We start from the raw sequence: 27,078 nt of genomic DNA, 5'->3' as shown, positions 1-27,078 counted from the left end.
TAAAACCACAAGTTCTTTGGCTATTGAGGAGAACCTGGCAAGTGGCTGAGATCTTATGTTTTAACGAGAGCATAGACATGACCCAGAACACTCAGTTTCTTCCTGTGCCATAGTTATAATCAAGTCTGATCCCAAATACTTTCCAGGGTTTTCCACTGTCTTCAAATGTTCCAAACCGTTACTACAGGTGAGTTTGTATTCTTTTAAGTTTGTGTTCAAGATAAGGCAATGCTGGAATCCACCCCACCCCCACCTGGAGTTGCCCAGGAGACGTCTGGAAACCTCCTGAGTGTGAAGTCTGATGTGAGAGAAAAGAATGCGCTTTCATAAAACTGCTCCTCGGAGCATCTTGCCACTCCCCAGAGTGAGCCAGCAGGCTGTCTCCGGTGGGCCTGGTCACAAGGCAGAGATCCGGATGCTCACGCCCCTCTGTTCTGACCCTCTTCTTGGAACTGCAAAGACAGCACCAGTTCTTTCTTGAGGCACAGGACAAATCCTGTAGGTGAGGCCCACCCCTGACCAGATGTATGCATGGTCAGGGCCACTGACCCTCCATGAGGCTGCTGGGCTCAGCTCTTTCTCTGCTACCTCCACTCTACTCTACTACAGTCCCAACCTCTATGTTCTTACAGTGGCTGGAAAGACAACCAAAGTACATACGGTCTTGGCACTGGAGTACAAAGGAAAGGGAATTCCAGGTTCCCATCTGTAATGATTTCTAATGTTTAAAGTTACCTTTGAGACCAGATAGACTTAGCTGTGCCACTAAAAAACTGCATGTAATAAGTTACTTCCTCTAAGTGGGCCACAACTAAGAACCATTGTGAAAGGGGCTGGAGAGATGGTTCAGCAGTTAAGAAACTGCTGCTCTTCCAGAGGACCAAAGTTGGTTCCTAGGACCCATACCAGGTGACTCACAACTGTCTGTAACTATGATTCCAGGGGAGTTGACAGTCTTTTCTGGCCTCTGAGGGCAAATATACATAAAGAGGGAAGGAGGGAGGGAGGGAGGGAGGGAGGGAGGGAGGGAGGGAGGGAAGGAGAAGGGGGTGAGGATAGAGGCCTGTGCTAGAGGACTTCAGTGTGTTTCCAGTACTGATAATTTCACAACAACCAGCTTACTGTTTTAGCTGGCAACAGTACTCACTTTTACAAGTGGTAGCAAGAGGGATTTATCATTAACATTAGGGCAGAAAAATAAGCTTCCGCCTAGAACTGTTTGCAGCCATGGTTGTCTCCCAGTGACTGAGATGAAGGAGCAGCTATCCCCTAGAGACATTACTGACAAAGAGAGATCACATACACAGATATTTTCTGCTGAGCCACAGCTTCTATAATGGTTACAGCTTATGAATGAGTAACAAAAGGCTCCTGTGTTGAGGGCTTAGTCTTCAGGTGGTGTTACTGAGAGGTGATTGGACCATGAAGATGAACTTCACCACCGAACTAAACCACTGAGAGATTCATCGTTGATGGGGTTATTGAGAAATGATGGAGCAGGGAAATGGAGCATGGTTTGAAGAAGTCTGTCTCTGGCTGGGGTGGGCATGTCAGGCTGAGCCAGTAAAATGGGCGTGTATTTTGTTCTCAGATCCTTGGTGAGCCACCCTGCTCTACCATGCACTCCCTACATGATGCTCTGCCTTATCTATGTTGCCCAGAAGCATCATAGTCAGTGACCATGGACTGAAACCATGAAACAAAATAAGCCTTACTTCTTCTTTTCTTTTTTTGAGATAGGGTCTCCAAGTAGCCTTTGCTGGTCTGTAACTTGCTATGTATATCAGTGATGGGGGAGAGTCTTCTGTTTTATGTTAATTTCATTGGTTAAATAAAGAGACTGCCTTGGCCCTTTAATAGGACATAAAATTAGGTAGGCGGAGTAAACAGAACAGAATGCTGGGAGAAAGAAGCTGAGTCAGAGTCGCCATGATTCTCCCACTCCAGACAGACGCAGGTTATGATCTTCCCTGGTAAGCCACCTCGTGGGCTACACAGATTATTAGAAATGGGTTAGATTAATATGTAAGAGCTAGCCAATAAGAGGCTGGAACTAATGGGCCAGGCAGTGTTTAAAAGAATACAGTTTCCGTGTAATTATTTTGGGTAAAGCTAGCCGGGTGGCGGGAAGCGGCCCGCTGCTTTTATTACAACAGAGTGGCGCCCTATCAAGTTGACCTCAAACTCAAAGAGATCTACCTGCCTCTGGCTCAGAGTGCTGGGACTAAAAACATGCATCACATCACTAGTCCAGCAACCATTACCTCTTTTAAGCTGCTTTTCTTTGTTATTTCCTCACAGTAATAGAAACTAACGCAACAATCAATTGTCTACACAGGATCCTAGAAATAAGCCGACAGACTCATCATCAGCCCACCAACTAATGTGCAGCAGGAAGGATTAAAAGGTCCTTCCAGCAGCTGAGTGTGGTGGTGCCCGCCTTTACTCCTGGCACTCAGGAGGCAGAGGCAGGCAGATCTCTATGAGTTTGAGGCCAACCTGGTCTACACAGTGAGTTCCAGGACAGGCTCCAAAGCTACAGAAAAACTCTGTCTTGAAAAACAAAACAAAACAAAAAAACCCAACAATAACAAAAAAGGAAGCAGTGGTGACAGAAGGACAACAAAGTAGGAAAAGTAGAGTTTTACAGAAAAGAATAGCAGGAAATAGCAGGGTATATCCATTATCTTCTGACAGTCTAGGAAATCCTCTCCACGGCCCTGAAATAAGTGGACTGACCCCCACCTGATGCCTTCACAGAATGGAAGGGATTAGTCAAACACTACAATGTAATAGTGCTACCAAGACTCTCAGCCTAGAATGACACAGAGACCTGGCCGGAGGCACTGAGATCCTGTAATGTGGCCCTCACAGCTTAATCTGAGGAGGCCCAGACAGAACTGTCAAACACTAGTCAGACCTCTCCATTCTTTTTCCTACCACATCATGTGACTTCCCAACCTGCCAGGCTTCTCTCTCAAGTAAGAGGTTAGACATAGCTCTGGGGGCGGGTGGGGGGGAACTTAAGGATTTCAAAGTTTTGTTTTGTTTTTATAAAGAAATGCAAGAATCTCCCATTCTTTCTTAGGAAATACTGACTGACTAGAAGCATTTGCTTTCATAGATATGCTTAAGCCAAGAGAATTTGAAATGTAAAGATATTAAAGAAAAAAATCTTTCCTTTAATACTACATAAATATCTAGGCATTTGCCAGAAGGGTAGTTGAAAGAAATAGCAAATCAAGACCCATAAACTTCATACTTCAAATGTACAGGCAAAGACTGGAGAATGCAACCCTGCATATGACTTCTGCAATTTATAGACAGAAGGCATTACACTGAGCAATGCACAGGGTCACTCAGCTTTCCTGCCTCCCTCTGAACAGCTATTTCGATTATTTCCAGATGGTTCCACCATCACTATATAAACATAAGGGAGGACAATTCACCAGAATGATGCTAAAAATAGGAAGTCTGGAGTTGGCTCCAAATGTTAGCACCTCTTTGAAAGCTGACGGCAGCGGAGCACTGCAAGCAAGCAGCTCTCCCACCGCATTCCTCTTGGAGCTGCAGACTAGGGCGTGCTGTGCTGACAGACTATCACAAACACAGGTTTAAACTAAGAACAAACTCAAAGTTTGCAGGATGGATTAAAGGGCTCCTTCCCTCCAGCCCTCGCTTTAAGACATGGTTCTCAACCTGTGGGTCAAGACCCCTTCAGGGGTTGTCAAATAATCCTTTCACTGGGGTTGCTTAAGACCATTGGAAATTTACATTACAATTATAACACTAGCAAAATTACAGTTATAAAGCTGCAATGAAAATAATTTTATGGTTGGGTCATCACAATATGAAGAACTGTATTAAGGGGATGTAGCATTAGGAAGGTTGAGAACCACTGTTTTAAGAAAATGTCACTCAACAGTCCTAAGTCTCTTCGAATTTATAAAACTATACCTTTGAGAAATTAAAGATTTATTTAGTCTATTGTTATTGTGTGTACATGTTTTCCTTTTTTTCTTTATTTTTGCATGTTTATCTGTGCACCAAATGCATACTTGGTATGAGTTGCCATGTGGGTACTTGAAATTGAACCTAGGTCATCTGCAAGAGCAATAAATGCTCTTAATCACTGAGCCAACTTTCCAGCCTGAAAAAAAAACCAACATTTTTTTTTTTTTGGAAAAGTAAATAGTACACCAAGAACACAGGCAAAAAGGAAAAAGAACAAAGCAATAGAATTGTCTCAAAGTAAAGAGAGCTTGTGTGCAGCAAAGGTGAGAATCCACAAAATGAACAGGCAGCCAAAGAATCAGGAGAAAACATTGGGAACTGCATAGCTCACTAAGGTTAGTATCCAAAATATAGAAAGAGCTTGGGTATGACCAAATAAAGACAACAAATGGGGTCAGATATACTTGGTGGGTGGAGTGCCTGAATAGCCAGCTGCTCCTGGGTTCAGGCTCCAGCACCTCATGACCAGGCGTGGGAGCACAGGTCTGAGTTGCAGCACTCAGAAGGTGCTGGGGGGAAGGATCAGAAAATCAAGATCATATTCAGTTACATAGAGAGTCTGAGGCTATCCTGGAATTTCTAAGACCCTGTCTTTAAAAAAAAAAAAAGGAAGGAAGAAGGGAGGAAGGAAAAAGAGAGACAGACAGACAGAGGCCTGTCAGTCATTTAGGAAAAGGTTTCTGACACAAACCCAAGAATCTGAGTCCTACCCAAGGAACTCACACTATGGAAGAAGAGGATTGACTCCCAAAAGTTATCCTCTGGCCTCTGTTGCATGCCATGACTCACAAACACCACCAACCTCAAAATAAAATAAATGTAATTCTTAAAACCAGACAAATGATCTAAATAGGCACTGTTTTCAAGGCAGACATAAAAAATCAATAGGGTATATGAAAAAAATGTCCAACATTACTTCATCTCCAGAGATGTGCAAGACAAAATCCCAAAAAAGAAGCCAGTTGTGGTGCTGCATGCCTTTAATTCCAGCACTTGGGAAGCAGAGGCAGGCGGATGTCTGTGAGTTCGAGGTCAGCCTGGTCTACAAAGCAAGTTCCTGGCTGAACTACATAGAGAGACCCTGTTCAAAAAAACCAAAACCAGGATCTAAACAGAAAAGAGAAAAGTACAAGATCTCATGAGTAAACTGGGAACATGGGGGTCGTGGAAGAGGGTAAAAGGGGGAAGGGGAGGAAAAGAGAGGAGCGGAGAAAAATGTATAGCACAATAAAGGCAACAAAAAAAATTAGTAAATAGGAAAAAAACCAAAACCAAACAAATAAATAAGCAAATAAATAAAAATTAAAACCAATGAGGGGCTGGAGAGATAGCTCAGTGGTTAAGAGCACTTGCTGCTCAGTCATGAGGACTGAGCTCAGATCCCAGCACCCATTCTGGGCAGCTCATCATTAATTCCAGTTCTAAGGGATCCAACAAGTACCCACACATGCATGTGCACATACACTCACACAGACATACACACAAATAAATTTAGGAAAACCAGCCTCGCTGAGATAAAGTCTCACTTGTAGCGAATTCTGACCCTCCCATCTTTGCCTCCAAATCTGAGACTACAGGCCACCAGAATGACTAACCTTGAAAGGAAAAACGGTGAGTGTTGATGAGGGTGTGGGATGGGAACACTTTAATACAACTGGCAGAGACCTTAAGTGTGAGGCTATTACAGAAAATGATATGAAGTTCTCAAAAACTCCCAAATGAATCTACCCAAAGGAGATGAAATCCGCCCTCTTTACAGATAGCTGCCCTGCCTGGTTCACAGCAATAAGTTTGTAACAGCTAAGACACAGAAACAAACGTGTCTTTTGATGGACAAATATGGGTTAAAGAACTGTGGTGCATACATGCAGTGGGATTTTATCCAGCTTTTAAAGAGCTTTTTAAAAGAAGATGCTGACATCTGCAACAACATGGATAAACCTGGAGGACTTAAGAGTAAATGAAATAAACCAGACACAGAAAGATAAATATGGTGAGATCTCTCTTAGGTGCAGGCTCTTAAAATCTAAAGTCAAATACAGCTGCTCTCAGTGGCCACGGGCCTGCACTGCCATATCAATCTAACTATGGATCAGAAAAATTGGGGGGGGGGGGGCTGGAAGGGCTGGGCTATGGCTCAGTGGAAGAGCATGTGCTTAGTATCCGCAGGGCCTAGACTACAGTAAGCACACAGTACATGTATGCTAGGGGGATGAAAGACAGAAGACAGGAACGGCAACAGATCACTCTGAGTCACCCCAAGACTAGAGCATGTTGTGCTCCCTTCCTGCTCCTCCCTACCCACTGAGAGCAGGCTTGCTTCCTCCATCCGTGGGTCCTTTCCTAAGCTCATCAAGTCTTGCTCATGGACATTCTTGGCTGTTCACATTCCCAGTCTGATATGGCAATCAGCCACCTCTAAGTGTAAAGAGGTTAGGAAGGATGAGGGAAAGGGTGGTGATTTCCCTAGCGCTTTGCCAACCTATTCCGACATTCCTTAACAATCCCTCGACATCTCCACTGTAAGACAGTATACCCAGCATATGAAGCAACCTCCCCTGCCTACCTCATACCTCATTTCTTTTTTTTCTTTCTTTCTTTCTTTCTTTTTTTTTTTTTTTTTTGGTTTTTCGAGGCAGGGTTTCTCCGTGTTGCTTGGAACCTGTCCTGGAATTCTCTCTGTAGACCAGGCTGGCCTCGAACTCACAGAGGCCTCTGCCTCCTGAGTGCTGGGATTAAAGGCGTGCACCACCACCATCCAGCCTGCCTGCCTCAAATTCTTAGAAATTATGAAAGGATTTAAACAGAAGTCAAAAGTCAGACAAGAAAGTGGGTGATAGACTAGGTAGTCTGTGGGTTTCCTGGTAGAAGAAGACTAAAGGAGAAAATAACAAAACCTACTCAAAAATGAAAAGACAGAGACTGGAGAGATGCTCAGCAGTTAAGAGCACTTTGTTCTTCCTGCATTGAACCTGGGTTCAGTTCCCAACACCCACACGGTGGCTTACAATTACCTATACTTCCAAAGTCCTCTTCTGACCAACACAGGTACCAGGAACACACATAGTGCACACACATAGACAGAGGTAAAATACTCGTACAAATAAAATGAAAAAAAATAAATCTAAAACCTAAGAAAATATAAAGACAAGAAGGGAGCTCTGAAGGTAACCTCTACTTGGCTCAAATCACAGTAATGTGATTGCCAGGAGTAGTATCTGCATCCTTACCCTACATGCTCAGTAAGACACTGAACAAAACAAAGCAAAGAAAAAGATACTTCACAAAGAAAATATAAAGAGTCGATCATGAGTTATTGAGGAAATTAAAATTAAAGGGAGCAGGTAATGACTTTCATCTACCAGACTGAATAAAATGAAAACAAACAACACCTAATTTGGTGAGGGATGGAGAAACAGGTCCTCAAGCACTTCCAGATGGTTCTGTGTACCTATTAAGCTTTTTTTTTTTTTTGGAAAAAAAAATGAGCTATGGTTCTTAAAACTTCAAATCCATATAACCTGAGGACCCAGAATCTACTCTACTTGCACATGTGTGAAAGGAGGTATTTCCTGAGAATCAGAATAAGGAATTCAGGGATATGGAAACAGCTAACTAGCCTGGGACAAGCTATCCTATGGCAGTCCACACGCGGAAAGAGGCAGTTCTACAAACACAGTGTAGTGGACAGGCGACAATCTAAAGGGAGACCCAATAAGCTGATAGCAGTTACTCCTTCCAGGAAGTGCCAGAGCATTCGAAATGAAGCTAAAGGAATTCTGACACACCTGTTTGTTCACTTTTTGTCTTCTCATCCTAAGGCCTAGGCTGGCCTCAAACTCAGGCCAGTTCTCGAGCTCAACCACCTGGGTCCTGGGGTTATAGATGTGAGCCACCCACATCTAGTTTAGACTTTTTAAATAAAAGAAAATGCATATTTATATTACTTGTATAGTTAGATAAAGAAACATAAGAGAAGAGAAATACGTAACAGGCAGGCCTGCCTAAGAGGACGGGATAACAACAGTGCCCCAGCTGCCTCACTACGAGAATGCCTGAGTAGCTCATGAGAACAGGGATCCCGGTCCACAGCCTGGCTGAGGTGACAGTGAACACCAAGTGCCAGCCATAGCAGCCAATGGCTCCTCGGGTCCCGTCATCAGCTGCCCTAACTGATGGTGCATGGAGCAGACATGAATTATTACCCAAGCCTGGCCAAGTTTCATGAGCAAAATAACTGCTTTAGTCCAACAAGTTCTGTAGACGACGGAGAGCTGCGCATATTAACATACACACGAGTGGACTTTCTGACCCAGGCAGCCTCCAAAGGCGAGTTAAAGGGTATCGGAGAGTGAGCTCACGTAACATTTGAAGCTGCTTACCAGAATAAGGGGGAAAACATGTGGAGCCATCTTTTCTTATGGAAAAAGCATTGTCTGTAAGGACATCTTACCTTTCAGAAAGCTGCCGGATCTGTGGGATTCCCATATACTTGTGAAAGTGCTCCAGAACATTCATCACGCCCTGAAGGAGGTTGGCAACTTCTCCATACTGTCTGCGCCTGGTCATGGCTCTGCAAGGATAGAAGTTGAGAACTAGAAACCAAACACTGAAGACACAAGATAGAGATGTGGGATGACCTCTAAAACAGGCAGCAGCCAGATTTAATGAAACGTCCCAAGTGCTGGATATATATGGTGCTGAGCACTGGGGAAGGAAAAAGACAAGGACTTAACTCCAACTCTCCAGGTGGCATCACTCAAGTAAGGGAGTGTCAAGTAAGCACTGAAGGAAGGTAAACTACGACAGCAGTGTAAGCTATATGCCATGGGGCACAAAGGAATGTGTCTGTTGGGTGCTCACTGGGTGGCAAGAGGGGACTCTGGGCAGACTATTGGTTTGAGCTGGCATTGTGTCAGAAGCGAGATTTTAAGGGAGCGTTGTATGTCACTGAGGATTGTGGTGCATGGGAGAACCAAGCCATTTTTCTAGAATACAAAAGGGGATGACTGTTTGTGATTCCAAGCTAACTACAATCTGCAGCTTTAAGCCAATGATAAACAATGGCACCAGAGAGGCCGGCTTGCTCTACTGCCAAGGGTAACATGAAACTTAAGTAAAAGATGCTGATAAAACCAACAGCTACAGGCGGGCGAGAGGATTGTGGTTAAGAGCACTGGGATCTTTCAGAGGACCCAGATTCAATTCCCAGCACCCACAGAACTCCCTAAGGAGACATGCCATCAGCCCGTTCTGGTTCCTGGTTTCTTTTTCATGGTACATTTCTGTCAGTGTTATTTTTGTGTCTTCTGTTTGTAATGTTACCTCGCTACTTCTCCTAGGAGCAGGTCAGTAAAACTCAACTTCTTCCCCTAAATCTTATTTTGGAGCATTCCAGGGACTTTCAAACCCAAGCTGCTGACTTGGGGCTCATTGTCTGAAGGGGTGGAGGCATGTTTGATAAGGACATGGCAGGACTTTGGGTGCCTGACAGAGAACCTGCAGGATACTGACTGCCAGGCAGCACTCTGCCTGCGAGCTGGTGTAACTACTGCGCTCCCCTCTCCCTTCCTTCCTGAGCCCAATTCTTCACTATGGTTCAAGGTCCTTGCTGCCAGTTACTTCGCCCTAACCCTTTAGTGTTCTGACACTGCCTTTCTTGTTTAAAGTATTATAGGTATGCAATATTCTAGATTACTAAAGGAAACCACAAGAAGGACTTTGATAAAAGTTTTCATGTTATCTGAAAAAAATGCAGAAAACTAAAATAATAAAGAGAAGAGAAAGGAAAGAGAAGATTGTCTGAGTAAGAATGTCTGGCTAGGGCTGGAGAGATGGCTCAGCGGTTAAGAGCATTGCCTGCTCTTCCAAAGGTCTTGAGTTCAATTCCCAGCAACCACATGGTGGCTCACAACCATCTATAATGAGGCCTGCAGGAAGAATACTGTATACGTAATAAATAAATAAATAAATATTTAAAAAAAAAAAAAAAAGAATGTCTGGCTAAAGCAGAGAAGCCTGCAAGGCTAGTTGACCTGATGGATTCTGTCCTTTTCATTCAGCAGACCACGTGGGATAATTGTTTCCAACAGCTCCAGGTCCTCTTGACTACTGAGGAGAGGGGCCAATCAGAAGAGAGGCTTGGAAATTGGTTCCAGGCCCAGATGGAAGACCAGCCACCAATACAGACCTCATAAATGTTGGGTTTCCTATGATGTAACCCAATTGGGATTTCAGCATAGAGAAAGGTAGGAAGAGGCTGAAAGTCTACCACCAGACTCTAATGGGGAGGGCTCTGGGCTGCCACAGGTAGCCCACAAATTTGTCCAAAGTTAGTCAGATACGCCAGGGGTGTGAAGAAACACCAAAAGTATTCCTAGAGAGGCTGATGGAAGATTATAAGACCTATACACCCTTGGATCGGGAAGCACCAGAGAATAGGTCTACAATCAGCCTGGCTTTTGTCAACTAGTCAGCACCAGATAACCACTGTAAGTTGCAGAGACTAAAAGGTTTTAAAGGTAAGGGGTTGGCTGAACTCATTGTGGTTGCTGAGACAGTATTCAATAATAGGGAGATCCCAGAAGACAGACAGACTAAGGGGCTCACAAAAGCTTTAAAAAGACAGACACGGGGGCTCATCAAAGTCCTTCTAGAAGCGCAGGCAGTCCACAGGTTAGAAGACAGGCACTGGCCTTTGGAGACTCACCATGTAAAGGGAAAGGCCTAAAGCAGGGATAGGCCTAGTTTGCAAAAAGACCAATGTGCCTACTGTAGGGAGTTGGGTCACTGAAAGAATAAAGGCCCTAAATGACAGGGCTCAAAAGTAAAAGTACTAAAACTAAAAGAAATAAGTGATTAAAGGTGACAGGTATCGAGCCCCTCCCTGAGCCTTGGGTAACCCTAAAGGGGAGGAGAAACCTGTAGATTTTCTGGTAGATACGGGAGCACAACACTCCATTCCAAACAACCCCTAGGCAAAATGTCACCAAAACAATCCTGGGTGCAAGGGTTAAAGAACTCTCCTACCATCTTTGATGAAACACTCCACGAAGACATGGGTAAGTACCGACTAGCCCACCCCAACATCAGTTTATTACAGTATGTGGACAACCTCCTGATAGCAGCTGCCACCTTGAAATCCTGCAAAGCTGCCACTAAAGAGCTACTTAAAACATTGGGAGACTTGGGGTATCATGTATCAGCAAAGAAGGCTCAAATCAGCCAGACTGAGGTAACTTACTGGGGGTACATACTCAAGGGGGGCAAAAGCAAGAAAAGAGACCATCCTAAGGATCTCTAGACCTAGCAACTGCCAAGAGGTGAGTGAATTCCTAGGGTCTGCTGGGTTATGTAGGCTCTAGATCCCTGGGTTTGCTGAATTAGCTCAGCCTCTGTACGAGGCCACAAGGTGGGGAAGGAAGACTCCCCTTGATTGGATCCCACAGATGGAAAGGGCCTTGGATAAAATTAAGGCAGCTCTTTACCAATAGCTAGAATGTGTTTGCCAAGATACAAGTCCACGGTGCCATCTACAGCGAGAGGGGATTGTTGACTGCAGAAGGAAAGACTACTAAAAACAAACAGGAGATTTTAGACCTCTTACAGGCCCGATGGCTGCCCCTAAGAGATAGCTGTCATACACTGCTCTGGGTACCAGAAAGGAGAGGACCCAATGTCAAGGGGAAACAGCCAGGCAGACACGGCAGCAAAGGAGGCAGCCCTCCAGACAGCAGCCATTCTGATGGCCACACAACCAAAGATGGTAACACCACGTTGCCAGAATTTCCAGCTTACACTGACCAAGATCTTCAAAGAATCAACTTGTGCACAAACACTTACAAGGAGGAAGGATGGTTCAGGACCCTCGATGAACGGATCCTCACCAGACTTTGTCATTCAACCAGTCCGACAAGTACAGCAAAGTACGCACTTGGGAGAAGGGAAAATACAGGGCCTCTTGAAAAGAGCACATCTTAAGGTCTTTGACCTTGAGGCCAACACAGCAGAAGCTGTAGGCCAATGTCCCACATGCCGTCTCGTCAATGGAATAAGTGGAGTCACGAGACTGGACACTGGGAAAGAATAACTTGGCCCGGTGCCAACTGGGAAACTGACTTCACAGAGGTAAAGCCAGGCCTGTATGGCTATAAATATTTGCCAGTTTTTATACTTTTTCAGGATGGACTGAGGCTTTCCCAACTAAGCATGAGATGGCTGCCATGGTGGACAAGAAGCTACTGGAAGAAATTATCCTGAGGTATGGCCTCCCTGTGCTCTTGGGCTCAGATAACGGACCTGCATTCATCTCTCAGGTAACACAAAGACTAGTTAAGGCTACGAGAACTTCATTATGCTTATTGTCCCCAAAGTTCAGGCCAGGTAGAAAGGATGAACTGGACCCTAAAGAAGACCTTACCCAACCTAACCTTTGAGACTGGTGATGATCGGGTGTCTCTCCTCCCCTTTGCTCTCTATAGAGTTCACAATTCTCCTTATACCCTAGGCCTGATCCCATTTGAGATCATGTATGTCAGGCCACCGCCCATTCTGCCAATCTTAGGGCAGAACTGCTGACTGGTTTTGATGACCAGAGATTTCTTTCCTCCTTATAAGCTCTGTCTCAGGTGCAGAAACAACTCTGGCCTCGGTTGTGCGAAGTCTGTGAGAAGACACCACCTCTGTGCCCCACGGGTTCCGACCAGGAGACCTGATGCCCATCACAGATCTCTACGGTCCAGCTGATGGTTCTGAGACAGCAATATGAGCCTGTAGATCCAGGAAAAGCATCTCCAGGATTCGAGATGACTCACTATTCAAGGGGTAGGGGGAATGAGAAAACTTGGGGAGGGAAACCAGGATCTCCTAGGAGCCGACAGAAATCTAAGCCTTAGTTTCGGCTCATTAAAAAGGGACAGAGTCAAACAGACAGTCCTCAAAAAACACAACCTTCTGCTGGCTCAGCAGGCACCCCCCCCCGCCCAGTCTCCTGATAACTAAAGATAGCTTTTCCTTCCCTGCTGCTGGATCCTAACCATTAGGATCTTCCACCAATCAGCCCCCATACTAATCTTTCCTCCACCAATCAGCCCCAGATTAATCCCTCCTCTCTGGAAATCCCTTAACTCCGCTTAAAAGGTGTGACCTTCTCTAGGGGTTGCCAAATGTCACCCCAACATTGGCATTAATAAAGTGCTCTTGTTGTTTTTTTTTTTTTTTTTTTTTTGGTTTTTTCGAGACAAGGTTTCTCTGTGGTTTTGGAGCCTGTCCTGGAACTAGCTCTGTAGACCAGGCTGGTCTCGAACTCACAGAGATCCGCCTGCCTCTGCCTCCCGAGTGCTGGGATTACAGGCGTGCGCCACCACCGCCCGGCATTGTGCTCTTGTTACTGCATACGTGACTGATAAGTCTTCTTTGGGGGCTCCTCTCAGACCCTAACAGTACATAAAATAAAAATAAATAAATTACTTTTAAAAAGTCAACAGTTATACATGGCAGTGAAGTGCCAATTATTAAGTCTAAAGTTTTCACTGGGGTTGGCTTTCACATTAATTGTGTGATTCAAGACTTCCCTTACAAGACATTTCAAGGAAAGGCTCAGGTTCAAGCCATGGTGCTCCAATGTCATCTCTACCTGCTAATACAAAATGCCTGGTGGGAAGGAAGGAGAAGGAGGAAGATTCTTCCAGTCCCACTGGCTGGCTGTCCTGCAATGGACCAGGGAGTCTCTGTCATCCATGATATAGCAGAGGCTAGACATGGTATAGCCCCTCCTCCTTCCTTCTGGGGATATTCTGCCACACTTGCATTTCTGTGAAGATGGCTGGTCTGTCCACTATGACTAGGGCAGGGGAATCAGCCTGAACAGCCCCACCCCCACCCGAGGAGCTGGACTGCTAGAGGAGGAGGCTTTGAATCAGGGCTTTGTGGTAAATAACCAGCAACTTCTTTTAATACTGTTTCCAAATGTGCTAAACAGAAAGCTACAATCTTGGAAACATGGGTTTCAGGAAAAAGTGGGTTGAATGATACATCAAAGATTTGTTTACAAATGGTCACTTTGGTTTGGTACAACTCAACCCAAGAGAAGGAGGAGCAGCTGCCAAGGCAGAAGTCCTAGGGAGTGACTGAGCTGAATCACCTTCTGACTTACTAGTCTAGATCTACCACACCAAATGACCCACTTCTCAGGGTCATTCTCATGGGCTTTCTGTGGCCTCCTCAGGTCACCTGCCCATCTTTTTTTTTTCATTAAAGCAGATGTTTGCCGTCTTTTGCAGTGCTGGGAGCGGAACCCAGGGCTTTGAGAGGAACCCAGGGCTTTGAGCATGTCAAGTAGGTACTCTGTCACTCAGCTATATCCATTCCCAGCTCTTTTCTTACTTAAGTTGTGAACATCAAAAGTGACTGAACACTCGTGATGAATGCTCCAAAAGTGAGGCAGAACGGTGAGGCTGGCTTGACTTGGAAGTGAATAACTCCATAAAGTCACTGTCCTTCCGTGGAGCATTTCCCATGGGCCCCTGAGAAAGTTCACACTGCTCACTTACTCCAGGGAGTCGACCCCACCAGCGAGCATATGTAGGTGGTTCAGTGTCGTGATTGAGGTGGTCAGGTGGCGCTTGGCATGGTCTAACTGCTTAATATCTCGGGTGATTTCCTTCACCTAAACATTGAAAACAACAGGAAGAAAGGGGGAAGGTAAGGGAGCTGTAAACCTTCAGCTACTGTTTAACAAAATCATACACATAAAATCATCTAAAGCAACCTCAGGTTAGTCCCTAGAGAAAATAAAATACCCTCACAATATACAATAATTTGCCCTTTTCATGCTTTGTTTGCTTATTTCTCTTTTTTAAAGATTTATTTTTGGGCTAGGTGATACATGCACACCTTTAATCCCAGTACTTACAAAGCAGAGGCAGGCAGATCTCTGTGAGTTCAAGGCCAGCCTGTTCTACATCGTGAGTTTCAGGACAGCCAGGGCTAGGTAGAGAGACACTGTCTTTAAGGGCAAAAAAGCAAAAAAGAAAAGATTTATTTTCCTTATTTTATGTCTATGTATGTATACGAAGGCCCACAGAGGCCAGAAGAGGGCACTGGGTCCCTGGAGCTGGAGTTAAGATGGCTGTGAGCAGTCTGATGTGAGTGCTGGGAACCAAACCAGGTCCCCTGCAAGAGCAGCAAGTTTTTACTGCCATCTCTCCAGTCCTGAGCTTCTTTCTTTTTAGAGGCAAGGTCTTGCTAAGTAGCTCTGGCTGTCCTTGAACTTGCTATGTAAACCAGGCTGGCCTTGATTTGTGGCAATCTTCCTGCCTCTGCTTCCCAAGTGCTGAGATTATAGGCATGTACCACTGTACCCAGCTCTGTCCCTTTGGTCTAGATCTACCACATGTAAATGACCCCTTTTGGGCTGTGTGTGGTGGCATTATGCCTATAATCCTACCTACCCACTTGAGAGGCTGAGCCATGAGATCACAAGTTCAGAAACAGCCTGGGCTACACATTGAGTTTAAGGTCAGAGCAGGATATGGTGGGTTCAGATTCAGACAAATATAAGGCTGAATCATACAGCTCTACCACTTACACATTCTGTGTCTTAGAACAATTTTCTTGTTGAATATCAGTTTCCTCATCTACAAAATGAGTAATCTAAGTAAATAAATAAAATAAGAACAATGATACTAAATCTCACCGTAAGATTGTCAAGAGGACTACATCAAATCAGTTGTATAAAGGAATTGGCACTGTGCTTGGCACCTCGAGAGATTTTGCCTATCATTGTGTCCCACTTGGCTGGAAGAGGGTGCATAGCCCAGAACAGCAGCTTAGAATCATAATGTCCTTGTTGAGCATAAAAGCTGAGTATATCTGCTAGGTGTTTGAGAGGCAGAGGCAAGCGGATCTCTATGAATTCAAGGCCAGCCTGATCTAACAGAGTTCCAGGCAGGAGCTTCATAGTAAAACCCTGTCTAGAAAGCAAACAAACTTAAGTACAATAAACTCTAGCAAATGTCATCTCCGCTAGGGTCACCTGACAATTATACTGCTTGGTGGTATGTACTGTACTCCTGAGAAAATGCAGATCCTTAGGCGCTCTGCTCAGGGATCCTGTGAGGCAGACATTATTATTATTTCATAGCTGAGAAAACGGTCATTTAGATGTATCAGATGACTCAGAATCTCAGCCCAAAAACCCAGCACAGCCTGGTGGCTCCTGAGGAGCAGCTGTGGTGAAGGCTAGGTTCCTGGTCATCAGGGCGCTTCTGAGCTCATCACCTACAAATTCAGAGAGTGGGAACTAATGAAAGCTGTGTGCATGCATCCTGGGCATGGTTCCCTCACCCCAGACCCGGGAACAGTGTTAGTGAGCTACTTACCAGATTACATCGCAGATACCTTAACTGGGGAACACAGGCTAGAAACACGCTAGAGAAAGACAACCAAAATGACTAGGAAACTCTTTGTGGTGAGGGGTGGTAGCAGATTGTTTCCTACTTGAAAGCGGCTGCAAATGTAGGGCAGCAAGGCCCGTGAGTCACCCCTGTCTAGCGGCTCCTCTGAGGCAGTCAGGATGCACTCACAGGGAGGAGTGCATGACTGCAGCTGGCAGGCAGGGTGAGAAAGGACCTAATTACTGTGACTGGATGAAACACTAACTTCCCACTCTGGGTGCAAACACATAAGGAAGAAACCTAAACTCACCATTTGCTCTGATTTTTCTGCTTTGTCTTTGATATCCTTGATTTTGCCAAAGAGCTGCTGAATGGCTTTCTGGGCCTCTTCGAGTGCCTAGAATAAGAGAAGTAGGTAAAAAATGAGGAGCAAGGAGAGGAGGCACCAGGCACTATGCTATAATTGATTTCAGTCTCCCAAAAATTTTGACCAGAAACTCTCTTGATTCATTGTTCTTGCACTATGGTTTCACTGTATCAGAGCAGGAGAGTTAGATAAAGCCTTGCATGTGAGCACAAGCAAATTCTAAGAACTCTTAGCAATCTACATCATAAAATTTAAAGTCGGTTTTTGGTGTTCTGAGACAGAGCCTTATTATGTAGCCATGGTTGGACTAGAACTCTCTGCAAATCAGGCTGATTTCATACTTGCAGTAATCCTTCTGCCTTTGCCTTTCCCAGTGCTACTGTGCTAGACATAAAGTTTCTATTTAAAACTAAACTAGTCTCACTATTTTGGTGATTACTATGCATGTTACTGATAACAAAAACATACACATCTTTCTCTCAATGTCTGCATGAACTTTCACACCTGTGAAGACAGCAGTGGCTCCAAGTTAGAAGTGAGTAAGCTCTAAGTACTGGTTGAGTATCAGTTTCCTCATCGACAAAATGACTCTAAAAGACTATGTCAACTATCACCACCAACAACAAAATCAAGACTGGTATGGGGACTCCAATTTTGTGGCAAATCTTAGAAATTTATGGTGTCCTACTTAGAAACCAATGAAATGAAGTCAGAAGCTAGTAGTGAGCCAAATGTTTCTAAGGAAATAAATCCCCACCAAGATGGATGGGACACACAAACGACATTATAGCTTACACATCGCCTATAGGAGGGAATAGGAGGAAGGCGGAAGAGCGCTACAGCTACACATGTGGAGGACTGGTGGACTGGGGTTGTGATAACCCACAGCTGTTCAGTCATGTCAGTCAGAATTTCACTCCCTCTTTCAGTCACTCAAGCACATCCTGATTAGGTGCCTGTATGAGGGGAGAGGGAAGGCGAGGTGAGGGAGGGAGAACTGAGCCCTTGTATATTCCAGCTGTCTGGAAGAAAAGGCAGCGGCAAATTTTCAAGAGAGAAAACCACCATCAACAGATAAACCAAGGACTATGACATCACCAGAACCAAACAAGTGCATACAGATGAGAAAGAGCACTCACTCCTTACACTGGATTAAGACAGAGGACTGCCACCAGCAATGGGAAGATGCTAGAAACTGTGGCAGAAGCAGATTACAGGGAGACAGGGAGAGGGAAGCATACAGTGATGACATCGGGAGGAGAGTGATACAAAGCTGGCTGGCAAACAACGGCCTGGATTCGCCTGCCACTTGCATAGGAAAATGATGAGGTTTGGGAACACAGCCTAACGTGCTCATTTTCATCATACAATGTCAGCAAGGGACAGCTACAACATCACATGGCCCACAAAGATGAAAATAATTGCCATCTGGACCTTAGCTGATTGAGCTAGACATAGTGACACATGCCTATAATCTCAGTACTTGGGAGTCTGAAGCAGGAGGATTGCCATGAGTTGGAAGTGAGCCTGAGCTACTTAAGGAGACCTTAAAAAAAAAGGAAGGAAGGAAGGAAGGAAGGAGGGAGGGAGGGAAGGAGGGAGGAAGAAAGGAAGGAAAGAAGGAAGGAAAAGGCTTGTTGGACTCCAGCAGACTACCTTTGACAAGTTTTTGCTATGACTAATGAAGCGTGGAAACACAGCAAAAAATGAAGTGTGAGATGCTTGAACACTCTGCTATGTAAATAGTTCAGAAGTGGGGGAATAGGCTGTGAAGTCCTGGGATAATTATAATTTTTTGTTTGTTTATGTAGTGCTAAGAATAGAACCCAGGACCTTTATAAAGTTCTTGATTTGCTATGGAACGACTAGCTGTCTAACAGTTGTACATACCCAAGGCCATGAATATGCATGGAAACTGGCCATTCAGGGTTAGCTAGGATAGTCCCACCATGTGATGACTGCATCATGGATGCTAAAGTTATTACTGTTATTGTTATTTTAGGTTGGCTTGCACTGTTTTGTTTTTGAGGGGGATGATCTCATGGAGCCTAGACTTCCCTAGAACTCACTTTGTACCCTAGGAGGACCTTAAACTTCTAATCCTCCTGCCTCTAGTGCCAAGATTACAGACATGTAATTACTACCATGCATGTGCTTCCCTCATGACAGGCAAGCACTCTACTGAGCCGGATCCCCAGCCCCTACTTTAGATTTTTAAGACATAGACTCACTATGCAGTTGAGGTTGGCCTTAAACTATGATTCTGCCTCTGCCCCCAAGTGTGGGGGCTATAGTGTTGCTCAGTGTAATTATGGATAGATAGCTCACTCCCACCCTCAAAAGTGGCCCTAGTGGGTCTGGCAAGATGTCTCAGCAGTTGAGCCCTGGATGCTCTTGTAGAGGACCCAGGTTCAATTCCCAGCACTAGCATGACAACTCACATTGTCTGCAACTCCAGTTCCAGGTGATATGCAAAACACCCCCCCACACACACCCACACGAAGAAATAATTAAGTAAATAAATAAATAAAGCTGGTCATATGGTCACTTTACCAAGAGTGTCTAGATAAAGCTATATATAGCACAGCTAAAATTCAACAAATATTTGCCAAATAATTTAAAATGTCAGCACTGAGTGATAGTGCTAAGACTATTCTGCATCAGGGTGCTGTGGTCTACCATCCCTAACTTCAGGAACAACCACAAGCAGTGTTTCAAAATCAATCACAGCCCCCCACTTCAGCCTGATAGCATTTGCCTGGGTAACCAAGTTGAATGCCAAGGTGCCGTTCCAGGAGAGGGGTCAGGGCACCCTAAACTCACTGAAGGCTTCTAAACATGCTTTTGAGTCATGATGTCAGAATACCATAGAGTCCTTACAGGCAACAGACTGTCAAAAAGGACTTTCCTTCTTGGTCATGGCTTGTGTGGCGTTCTGTGATGTTTAAAGTGTGCCACGCTACAGTGACATGTTGATGGGATATAGCTAAACACCTTAAAACCGAAGACAAAAGGGCAGGTTATACACTAAGGAGACTCCTGTCCTGTATCTTCTCCAGTCTGCTTCTGCTGAGGGCATCGCTTTCCTTTTCCAGAAAAACAAGACCCACACAATCTTATATTTCACAGACTTCAAGAAAGATAAATGGTCTGCCAGTTTTCAGCCTTTGCTTGCTATAAGAATGTACAGAAGCACATGAAAGTTAATGTAATTCGTTTTCCAGAGTCAAATGCTCCCTCTGAAGTTTTCACTCTACAGAGGAAGTCCCTTCTCAACTAGACCCAGTGTTTAGTCAACTGCATCACAGAACATTTCTTTCCTGGGAGAAGTGCAAGGGCTATGGAAGGAGAAAATTCTTCTTAAAATAAAGACATTAACATGCTCATCTGAGACAGATAATCAGAAAATGCCCTGGAAGATTCTAGTTCCATTCCTGGACACCATTTAAATATGGCACTTTCCCATTTCAAACTGGATCCAGATTAAAAGCAGAATGAATCACCCAAAATGTCTGTTTCCATCACCCAAAACCTTTTCTCTGCCTGGTGTCTCTGAGCGGAACACTGCAGTGTAGTGGCAGGCTGAGCCTGGGGTATCTCGGGACAGCAGTTTCTACTGTGACACTCTCTGCTGGTGTCTCTGAGAGGAACACTGCAGTGTGGTGGCAGGCTGCAGCTGGGGTATCACGGGACAGCAGTTTCTACTGTGACCTTCTCTGCTGGTGTCTCTGAGAGGAACACTGCAGTGTGGTGGCAGGCTGAGCCTGGGGTATCACGGGACAGCAGTTTCTACTGTGACCTTCTCTACTGGTGTCTCTGAGAGGAACACTGCAGTGTGGTGGCAGGCTGCAGCTGGGGTATCACGGGACAGCAGTTTCTACTGTGACCCTCTTTGGCAACTCAACACTTGCACTCAGAGACACAAAGTGACACACTGAATTTGCTTCCAAGACTCAGCAAAAGTCATGACAGTATCTTTGTGCTTCTGCACACCACCAACTATAGCCATGACCTTCAAGTGTCCTGTCTCCTGAGATACACTTTGAGCCAAATCCTGGCCATGTCAGGTCACTGGCACAGCAGAGAAGCAGCAGGGACCTTGCACAATTGTCTCTACTTTCTTCCTTCCCTTCCTGTTTCTTTTTTGCAGACCAGTCATGTGTCACCTGTACAGACAGAAGGGCTGGATCCCATGGCAATGCTCTTGGTCATTAAGCCCCTCCTCTGGCTCAAAGATCCAAGTGGGCAGTTAGCGTAACCAGAGAATTATATCACTTTCTGCTGAGCCCACAGGCAGTCTTCAGAAACTGAAATCCCATTTGCTACCATTTGTTGCTGCTGTCCATTTTTAAAAGATCTTGTAAAAGCCAGGTAGTGGTGGTGCAAGCCTTTAATCCCAGCACTTGGAAGGCAGAGGTAGGCAGATCTCCCAATTTGAGGTCTTATAGAATGAGTTCCAGGAAGCTAGGACTACACAGAGAAACCCTGTTGGGGATGGAGGGGGAGATCTTGCATGATTTAGGTTGTTTTAAAATACTTAAAGTAGTAACATTTAAGGTTTCTGGAAAGGAAATCAGATTTCCTGCCATTTTGCCACCATTGCTATTTTACATTGACATTTATCTGCTGGTTCCCCTTTCTTTTCTATTGCATGGGAAAAAAACAAGCTGTACTGGGTAAAAGCACACACTCTGGAGCCAGAGACTGAAGTTGGAGGCTTGGCCTTAACCATGTGATCTCTGTCGAGTCACGTGACCTCCAGGAGGCACAGTTTTGCCATTACTAGAACAGAAAAAATAGCACCTTTCCATTGAGTTTTGTTAGGACGAATCCTGGGATTGGGGAAGAAATCTTTGGAATTGTTGACCCAATACACCCCAAAACCTGCAGGTTCCATCTCATGGTGTTTTTACAGAGTCCTCTGTTAAAGGAGCAGACCAGTCCTATGCTGCAATTATGATTTTTCCAGAACTGGAATTGGGAAGAAAAGCTGGAAGATGTGAGGCTAAGTTAGACAGCAGCAAAGTTCTCTAGTAAAGGAAGGAGATTAGCCTCTTGGGAGAGACAAAGCCAACAGAGAGAGACAGACACAGGCACTACTCCAGGTCTGAGCCTTGGCTATTTGACAAGGTCTAAGGAGACATTTCCCAGGGCAAACTGTTCAACTTCCTTCACAACAAGCTACGTGAGGTTCTCCCCAGCACTTCTTCCTCCATGTTTGTTTGTTTGTTTAAGACAATTTAAATCAGGACTTTGTCTTTGTAACCTGGGTGGGTATATGAGTGCCATGCTCATAGAAGGGGCTCATTGAATGGAAATCAGAACATTGGTCCCTGTCTGCTCTGATGTAATACAAAGGTCATCAGTGATCTTTCTGGAAAGAGCTTTGCAAATAAGCTGGCAAAGTCTAGTACCTGAAGGTGTCCTGGAGGGCGATGAGAATGACATCTTCCAAGCATGCTGAAAGTCAGGCTTGCTTCAGAAAAGTCTGACTCTTGTTTGCTTGTTTATTATCTTTAATAAACCTGAGTGCCTGCTGGGTATGGTGATCATCTTAGCACTCAAGAGTTTGGACAACTCAAGCTTGATACTAGCCTGGGTTACACTGCAAACCCTATCTCAAAAGACAATAACAAAACAAACAATTAAAATTTCTCTGCTGCACCTATAATCCTGGCACTGGGGAAGCAGAGAGAAAAGGATCCCCAGGGCTTGCTAGTCAGCTGCCTAGCTCAAACTGTTAAGCTCCAGGTTTAATGAGAGACTCTGCCTCAAAAAACCAGGGGACTACAAGATGGCTCAGCATATAAGAGCTCATGCTGCCAAGCCTGTTAACCCCGAGGAGTTTGACTCCCAGAACCCACAGGAGGAAGAAGAGAACTGACTCTCACAACTCATCTTCTGCTCTTCATGCACTGCCCTCTAAATTAACTCTCTTAAAAAGTGTAGAGCAACTGAGGGAGATCCCAGGCATCAACATCTGGTCTAGACATATACATGTACATACATGTGCACCCCACTCCCACCCCACAGAAATGTAACTGGAAGAGAAAAATGATAAAAGAATCATTCCTGGCCGGGCGGTGGTGGCGCACGCCTTTAATCCCAGCACTCGGGAGGCAGAGGCAGGCGGATCTCTGTGAGTTCGAGACCAGCCTGGTCTACAAGAGCTAGTTCCAGGACAGGCTCCAAAACCATAGAGAAACCCTGACTTGAAAAACCAAAAAAAAAAAAAAAAAAAAAAAAAAGAATCATTCCTCAGCATTAATAAGATAACCTTCTAGAAAGCAGAAACTAGCAAGGGATACATCTGAGTCCTACACAGAGGCCCTGATGACATCCACTGGTGGTAGAAACATCCAAGTAAGTAGCTTCTATTTATAGAAAGTCCTTTCTGAAACTGCAGGCCATCCTGTACCATTCAGACCTGTTGCTATGGAAACAAGGCATCCTCAGCTGGAGCAGAGGCGCTCCAAGAAGCCTCAGCAATGGTAACAGCGTAGCTCCTCCAGAAAGACGTTCACCAGCTGCAGAGGCTACAGAACTCTCCCCGCTGCCCCGGCCCCATAGCATTATGTTTTCCTTGAATCCTACAACACACTGGCTAGCAGCACTGGCCAGGGGCCATGGGGGCACCCATCAGATGAGAATCACTGAAGATCACACTTATTCCTCTGTAGCCCATTCAGAAACCCAGAGTATAAAGGGGTTTTATTTACAGCACAGGTTTCTTTCCAGGTCTGTGAACCAAAAGAATGTGCCGAGCAAAGGGAGTAATTCTCACTTTATTTGCTAAAATGCTCTGTTCCACATAAGTTACTTTTATTTATGATTTCTGCAAACCACATCCACTGAAAAATGTGAACCAATGAGATCGTTTTTATTATTTTTGGGACCCAAGCCAGAAGTTAAAATCCTAAGACAAGGCCGGGGCCCACTCAGCAGTCCCCAACAAGACTAAACGTTTATATTTCAAGTTCTGTTTCTATAGCGCCCACAGCTCACAACACACCAGTCCTGAACTTGCAGGCGTGGCCTGAGCTGTCTGCACAGCTTCCCTGGATGGCATGTAACCCTTGTTGAGGAAAGCATTCAAAGCAGCCAGTCAAATGGCAAAAGAAAAGGAAATGTTTAAGAAAAAAAAAAAAACTCAGCTGCTTTTGCTGAATAAAAGGTACAGAGATTCAATACTTTAGGAAACAGGCGTATTGAGAGAACAGCTTGTCCAAGTGTAACAAAGGACGGCTTCCCACAAACAGCCAGACTTCCAGTGCCAAGTCAGGGGTCCTTACTTCATCCTGATTCCCTGTATCTTACCATCACTTCTAATTTTAGCTACTGCGTGACTGTCATCCACGCTACGGGCGTTTGTTCAGGAGAAAGCATCATATTGTGGCAACAGTAGACATCTTGTCAAAGGATTTGAAGTGATGTCCTGGAAACTCTTCCTGCTCCCCTTATTCCCTTTGGGAACTCAGCAATTCCCGTTATTTTGTACCACTAGTGGGGCATACAATGGCCCACTTCTCATCCTAGGGTTTCTCCTTCAGTCATGTCTCCACTGTGCTGGCAGACCCCAGCCTAGGGAATGCCATCACAGTCACCACTACTGTTGGGACATGCATATGTACCAGTTAGCTTCTCGGGCTCTGTAGCAAGAAAAAGTGGCTCCCAAACCTGCTTGTATTTGTTGTTATTTCGAAAGACAACTGGGGACCAGAGTCATAGCTCAGACGCAGAGCACTTGCCTGGCACATTGAGGTTGTGTGTACCACACTCATCATTATAAAAATAAAGAATGAGGGGCTGGAGAGATGGCTGAGCAGTTAAGAGCACATGCTGCTCTTTCAGAGGACTCATGTTTAGTTCCCAGCACCGCATGGTCACTCACGAACATGGAGTTAGGCTGGCAGTCAGAAAGCCCCGGCCACCCTCTACTTGCCACAGAAAAGCACTAGGGTTACAACCATGCACATGATCACACATGGATTTTCATATCAGTGCTGGGGATTTGAACTCAGGTCCTCATGCCTGCAGAGCAAACCCTCACCCACTGAGCCATCCCCCCCTTCTTTACTCTCGTCTCCTGATTTACTAAAAAACAAAACAAGGCATCATTAAATCTTGTATGCTAAAGGGAGGCTATGAAGTGAGTGCACTCAACTGTACTGCTCAATACTCACAATGTAGGTATCAGAATCAGAACCAAAGAGGAACCCAGATCTTTCTAGACTCCATAATACAACAGGGAAACAGAAATCAGCATTTTCACAGGTGGAGGCAGGAAGTTCAGGAGGTCATGGTCATCCTTGCTACACAGAAAGTTTGAGGCCAGCCTGGGCTACATGAAACCCTGTCTCAAAAAAGTAAATAAAAATGTAAAAGAAATTTGAATCCTGTCATGTGATTCAACACTACTAAGAGAATAACAAATTTCTTGTCCTTAAAAAGTTTAATAAAGGGCTGGAGAGATGGCTCAGTGGTTAAGAGCATTGCCTGCTCTTCCAAAGGTCCTGAGTTCAATTCCCAGCAACCACATGGTGGCTCACAACCATCTGTAATGAGGTCTGGTGCTCGCACCAGAATACTGTATACATAATAAATAATAAATAAATAAATATTTAAAAAAAAAGTTTAATAAAGACAACTCAAAACACCAAACCAAAACAGACTAGAAAGGCATTGTCTTTGTTCTGCAAATTAATCTCCCCAGAGGAGATTAGGGAGTCCAAATCAGAGCAAAGGAGATGTTACAGCTTTATTGCAGACCCCAACAACTGGGAAATGCTGACAGAAGACCCGCAGCCAGCCCAGACTGCTCTGAGTACTGGATTTCTGTGGCTAAGGGGGGAAGGGAAAATGAGGCCAAGTTCTTACATGAAGACAGGGTTTCAAATTCCCATCCATTGTTTTCACACAGCTGAATGACTTCTCGTGTCAAAGATTTGAGACCCAGGAAAGCTCTGTCTGCTGGCAGAGTTACTGCCATTTTTTTCCTAAGGCAAAGTTGAAATTTTCAACCTGAAAGTAAAATTTCCTTGCAAAGCCTCTAGCTATCAGCAATCAAAGCAAGAGTGACAGTTACAGTAGTGATGAGTGCCATTTCCTCTTTAGATGTAGACTCCGGTTTCAACCTGTAACTGACTGCTTTGAAAGTGGAAAAGGAGGTGGCAAGGGTTCTGCCGGGCTTTTCTTGCAGGCTCCTCTAAGTGTCAATTTATGCGGATGGCTTGGAAGAGTAAACATCTCTGTTCCTTCTTGGCATACTGGCTTTCTAAAGCTATTTTTAATAACCACATCACAGACAAGTGAGACTTGTGCTCCAATGCTCATGAAGGAAACAGCCTGATGGCTGGACTTGTTAACTAAATCAAAGAGAAATGCAGGGTGGTTTTAGCTGGTGTAGGGAGAGCATCTCTGTTATTAGGCACGGACACAAAAGCTTAAAACTATTGCTTAGTTAGGGTTTCTAATGCTGTGAAGAGACACCATGACCACGGCAACTCTTATAAAGGAAAACATTTAACTGGGGCTGACGTACAGTTCAAAGGCTTATTTAGTCCATTATCATCATGGTGGGAAGTGTGGCAACATGCAGGCAGACATGGTGCTAAAAAGGTAGCTGACAGTTCTACATCCAGCTAGGCAGACAGCAGAAAGAGCCAGACATTGGGCCTGGTTTGAGCATAATGAAACCTCAAGGTCCATCCCCAGTAACGCGCTTCCTCAAGGCCACACCCTACTCTAACAAGGCCATACCTCCTAATAGTGCCACTTCCTATGGGCCTATGTGGATCATTTTCATTCAAACTACCACAACTATGTATAGCTTATCTGAAATACAGTTTCATGTATTAAATGAAGGCAAAATAGCACATTCATGTTAATGCACTTTGTGTTTAGACAAAAAGAAAAATACTAACATTTTGAACAATATGGAAAATGTCTTTAAGAGCTTAAATATTAAGGTAAATTATCCAGTAGTTCTACTTTCAGGTACTGAAATGAATTGAAAGGAGAGCCCTGAGCAGATGAAAAGAAAAAATGTGGTAGGTCCATACAATGTAACATTACTCAGTCATAAAGGAGATGAAGTTCTGATACATGGCATTAATACGAATGAACCCTGGATGTCTTATGGTTTCTATTGTTGTGACAAAACACTATGCTGATAGCAATGTCAGTGGAGCAGCAGATGGCAACTGATTGGCCTGCCAGATCAGCAAGGCACTGATGGGTGAATCTCACTCAGATAAGCAAGACCCTGAAGGCTTCGATTCCAGAATGTCTCTTGCTACTGCT

General features: G+C 44.7%; 1 protein-coding gene across 1 annotated transcript in view; it reads right to left on the bottom strand.

The window, feature by feature from the left end:
* The window catches only part of Vps53 (VPS53 subunit of GARP complex), a 126,721-nt gene that overhangs the window by 73,821 nt on the left and 25,822 nt on the right, over window positions 1-27,078 (bottom strand). Inside the window, exons 5-7 of the mRNA XM_041665156.1 lie at window positions 16,720-16,806; window positions 14,565-14,680; window positions 8,468-8,587 (exon numbers count right to left, since the gene is read on the bottom strand). Of these exons, the coding sequence (XP_041521090.1) occupies window positions 8,468-8,587; window positions 14,565-14,680; window positions 16,720-16,806 (323 nt within the window). The remainder of the gene's footprint in view (window positions 1-8,467; window positions 8,588-14,564; window positions 14,681-16,719; window positions 16,807-27,078) is intronic.

Source organism: Microtus oregoni, unplaced genomic scaffold, assembly GCF_018167655.1.
Source record: "Microtus oregoni isolate MIOR12 unplaced genomic scaffold, Mior012 000015F_ref0000493, whole genome shotgun sequence".
Lineage (NCBI taxonomy): Eukaryota > Metazoa > Chordata > Mammalia > Rodentia > Cricetidae > Microtus > Microtus oregoni.
The sequence above is the reverse complement of the archived record's forward strand: the minus strand, read 5'-3'. Positions and strand labels throughout refer to the sequence as shown.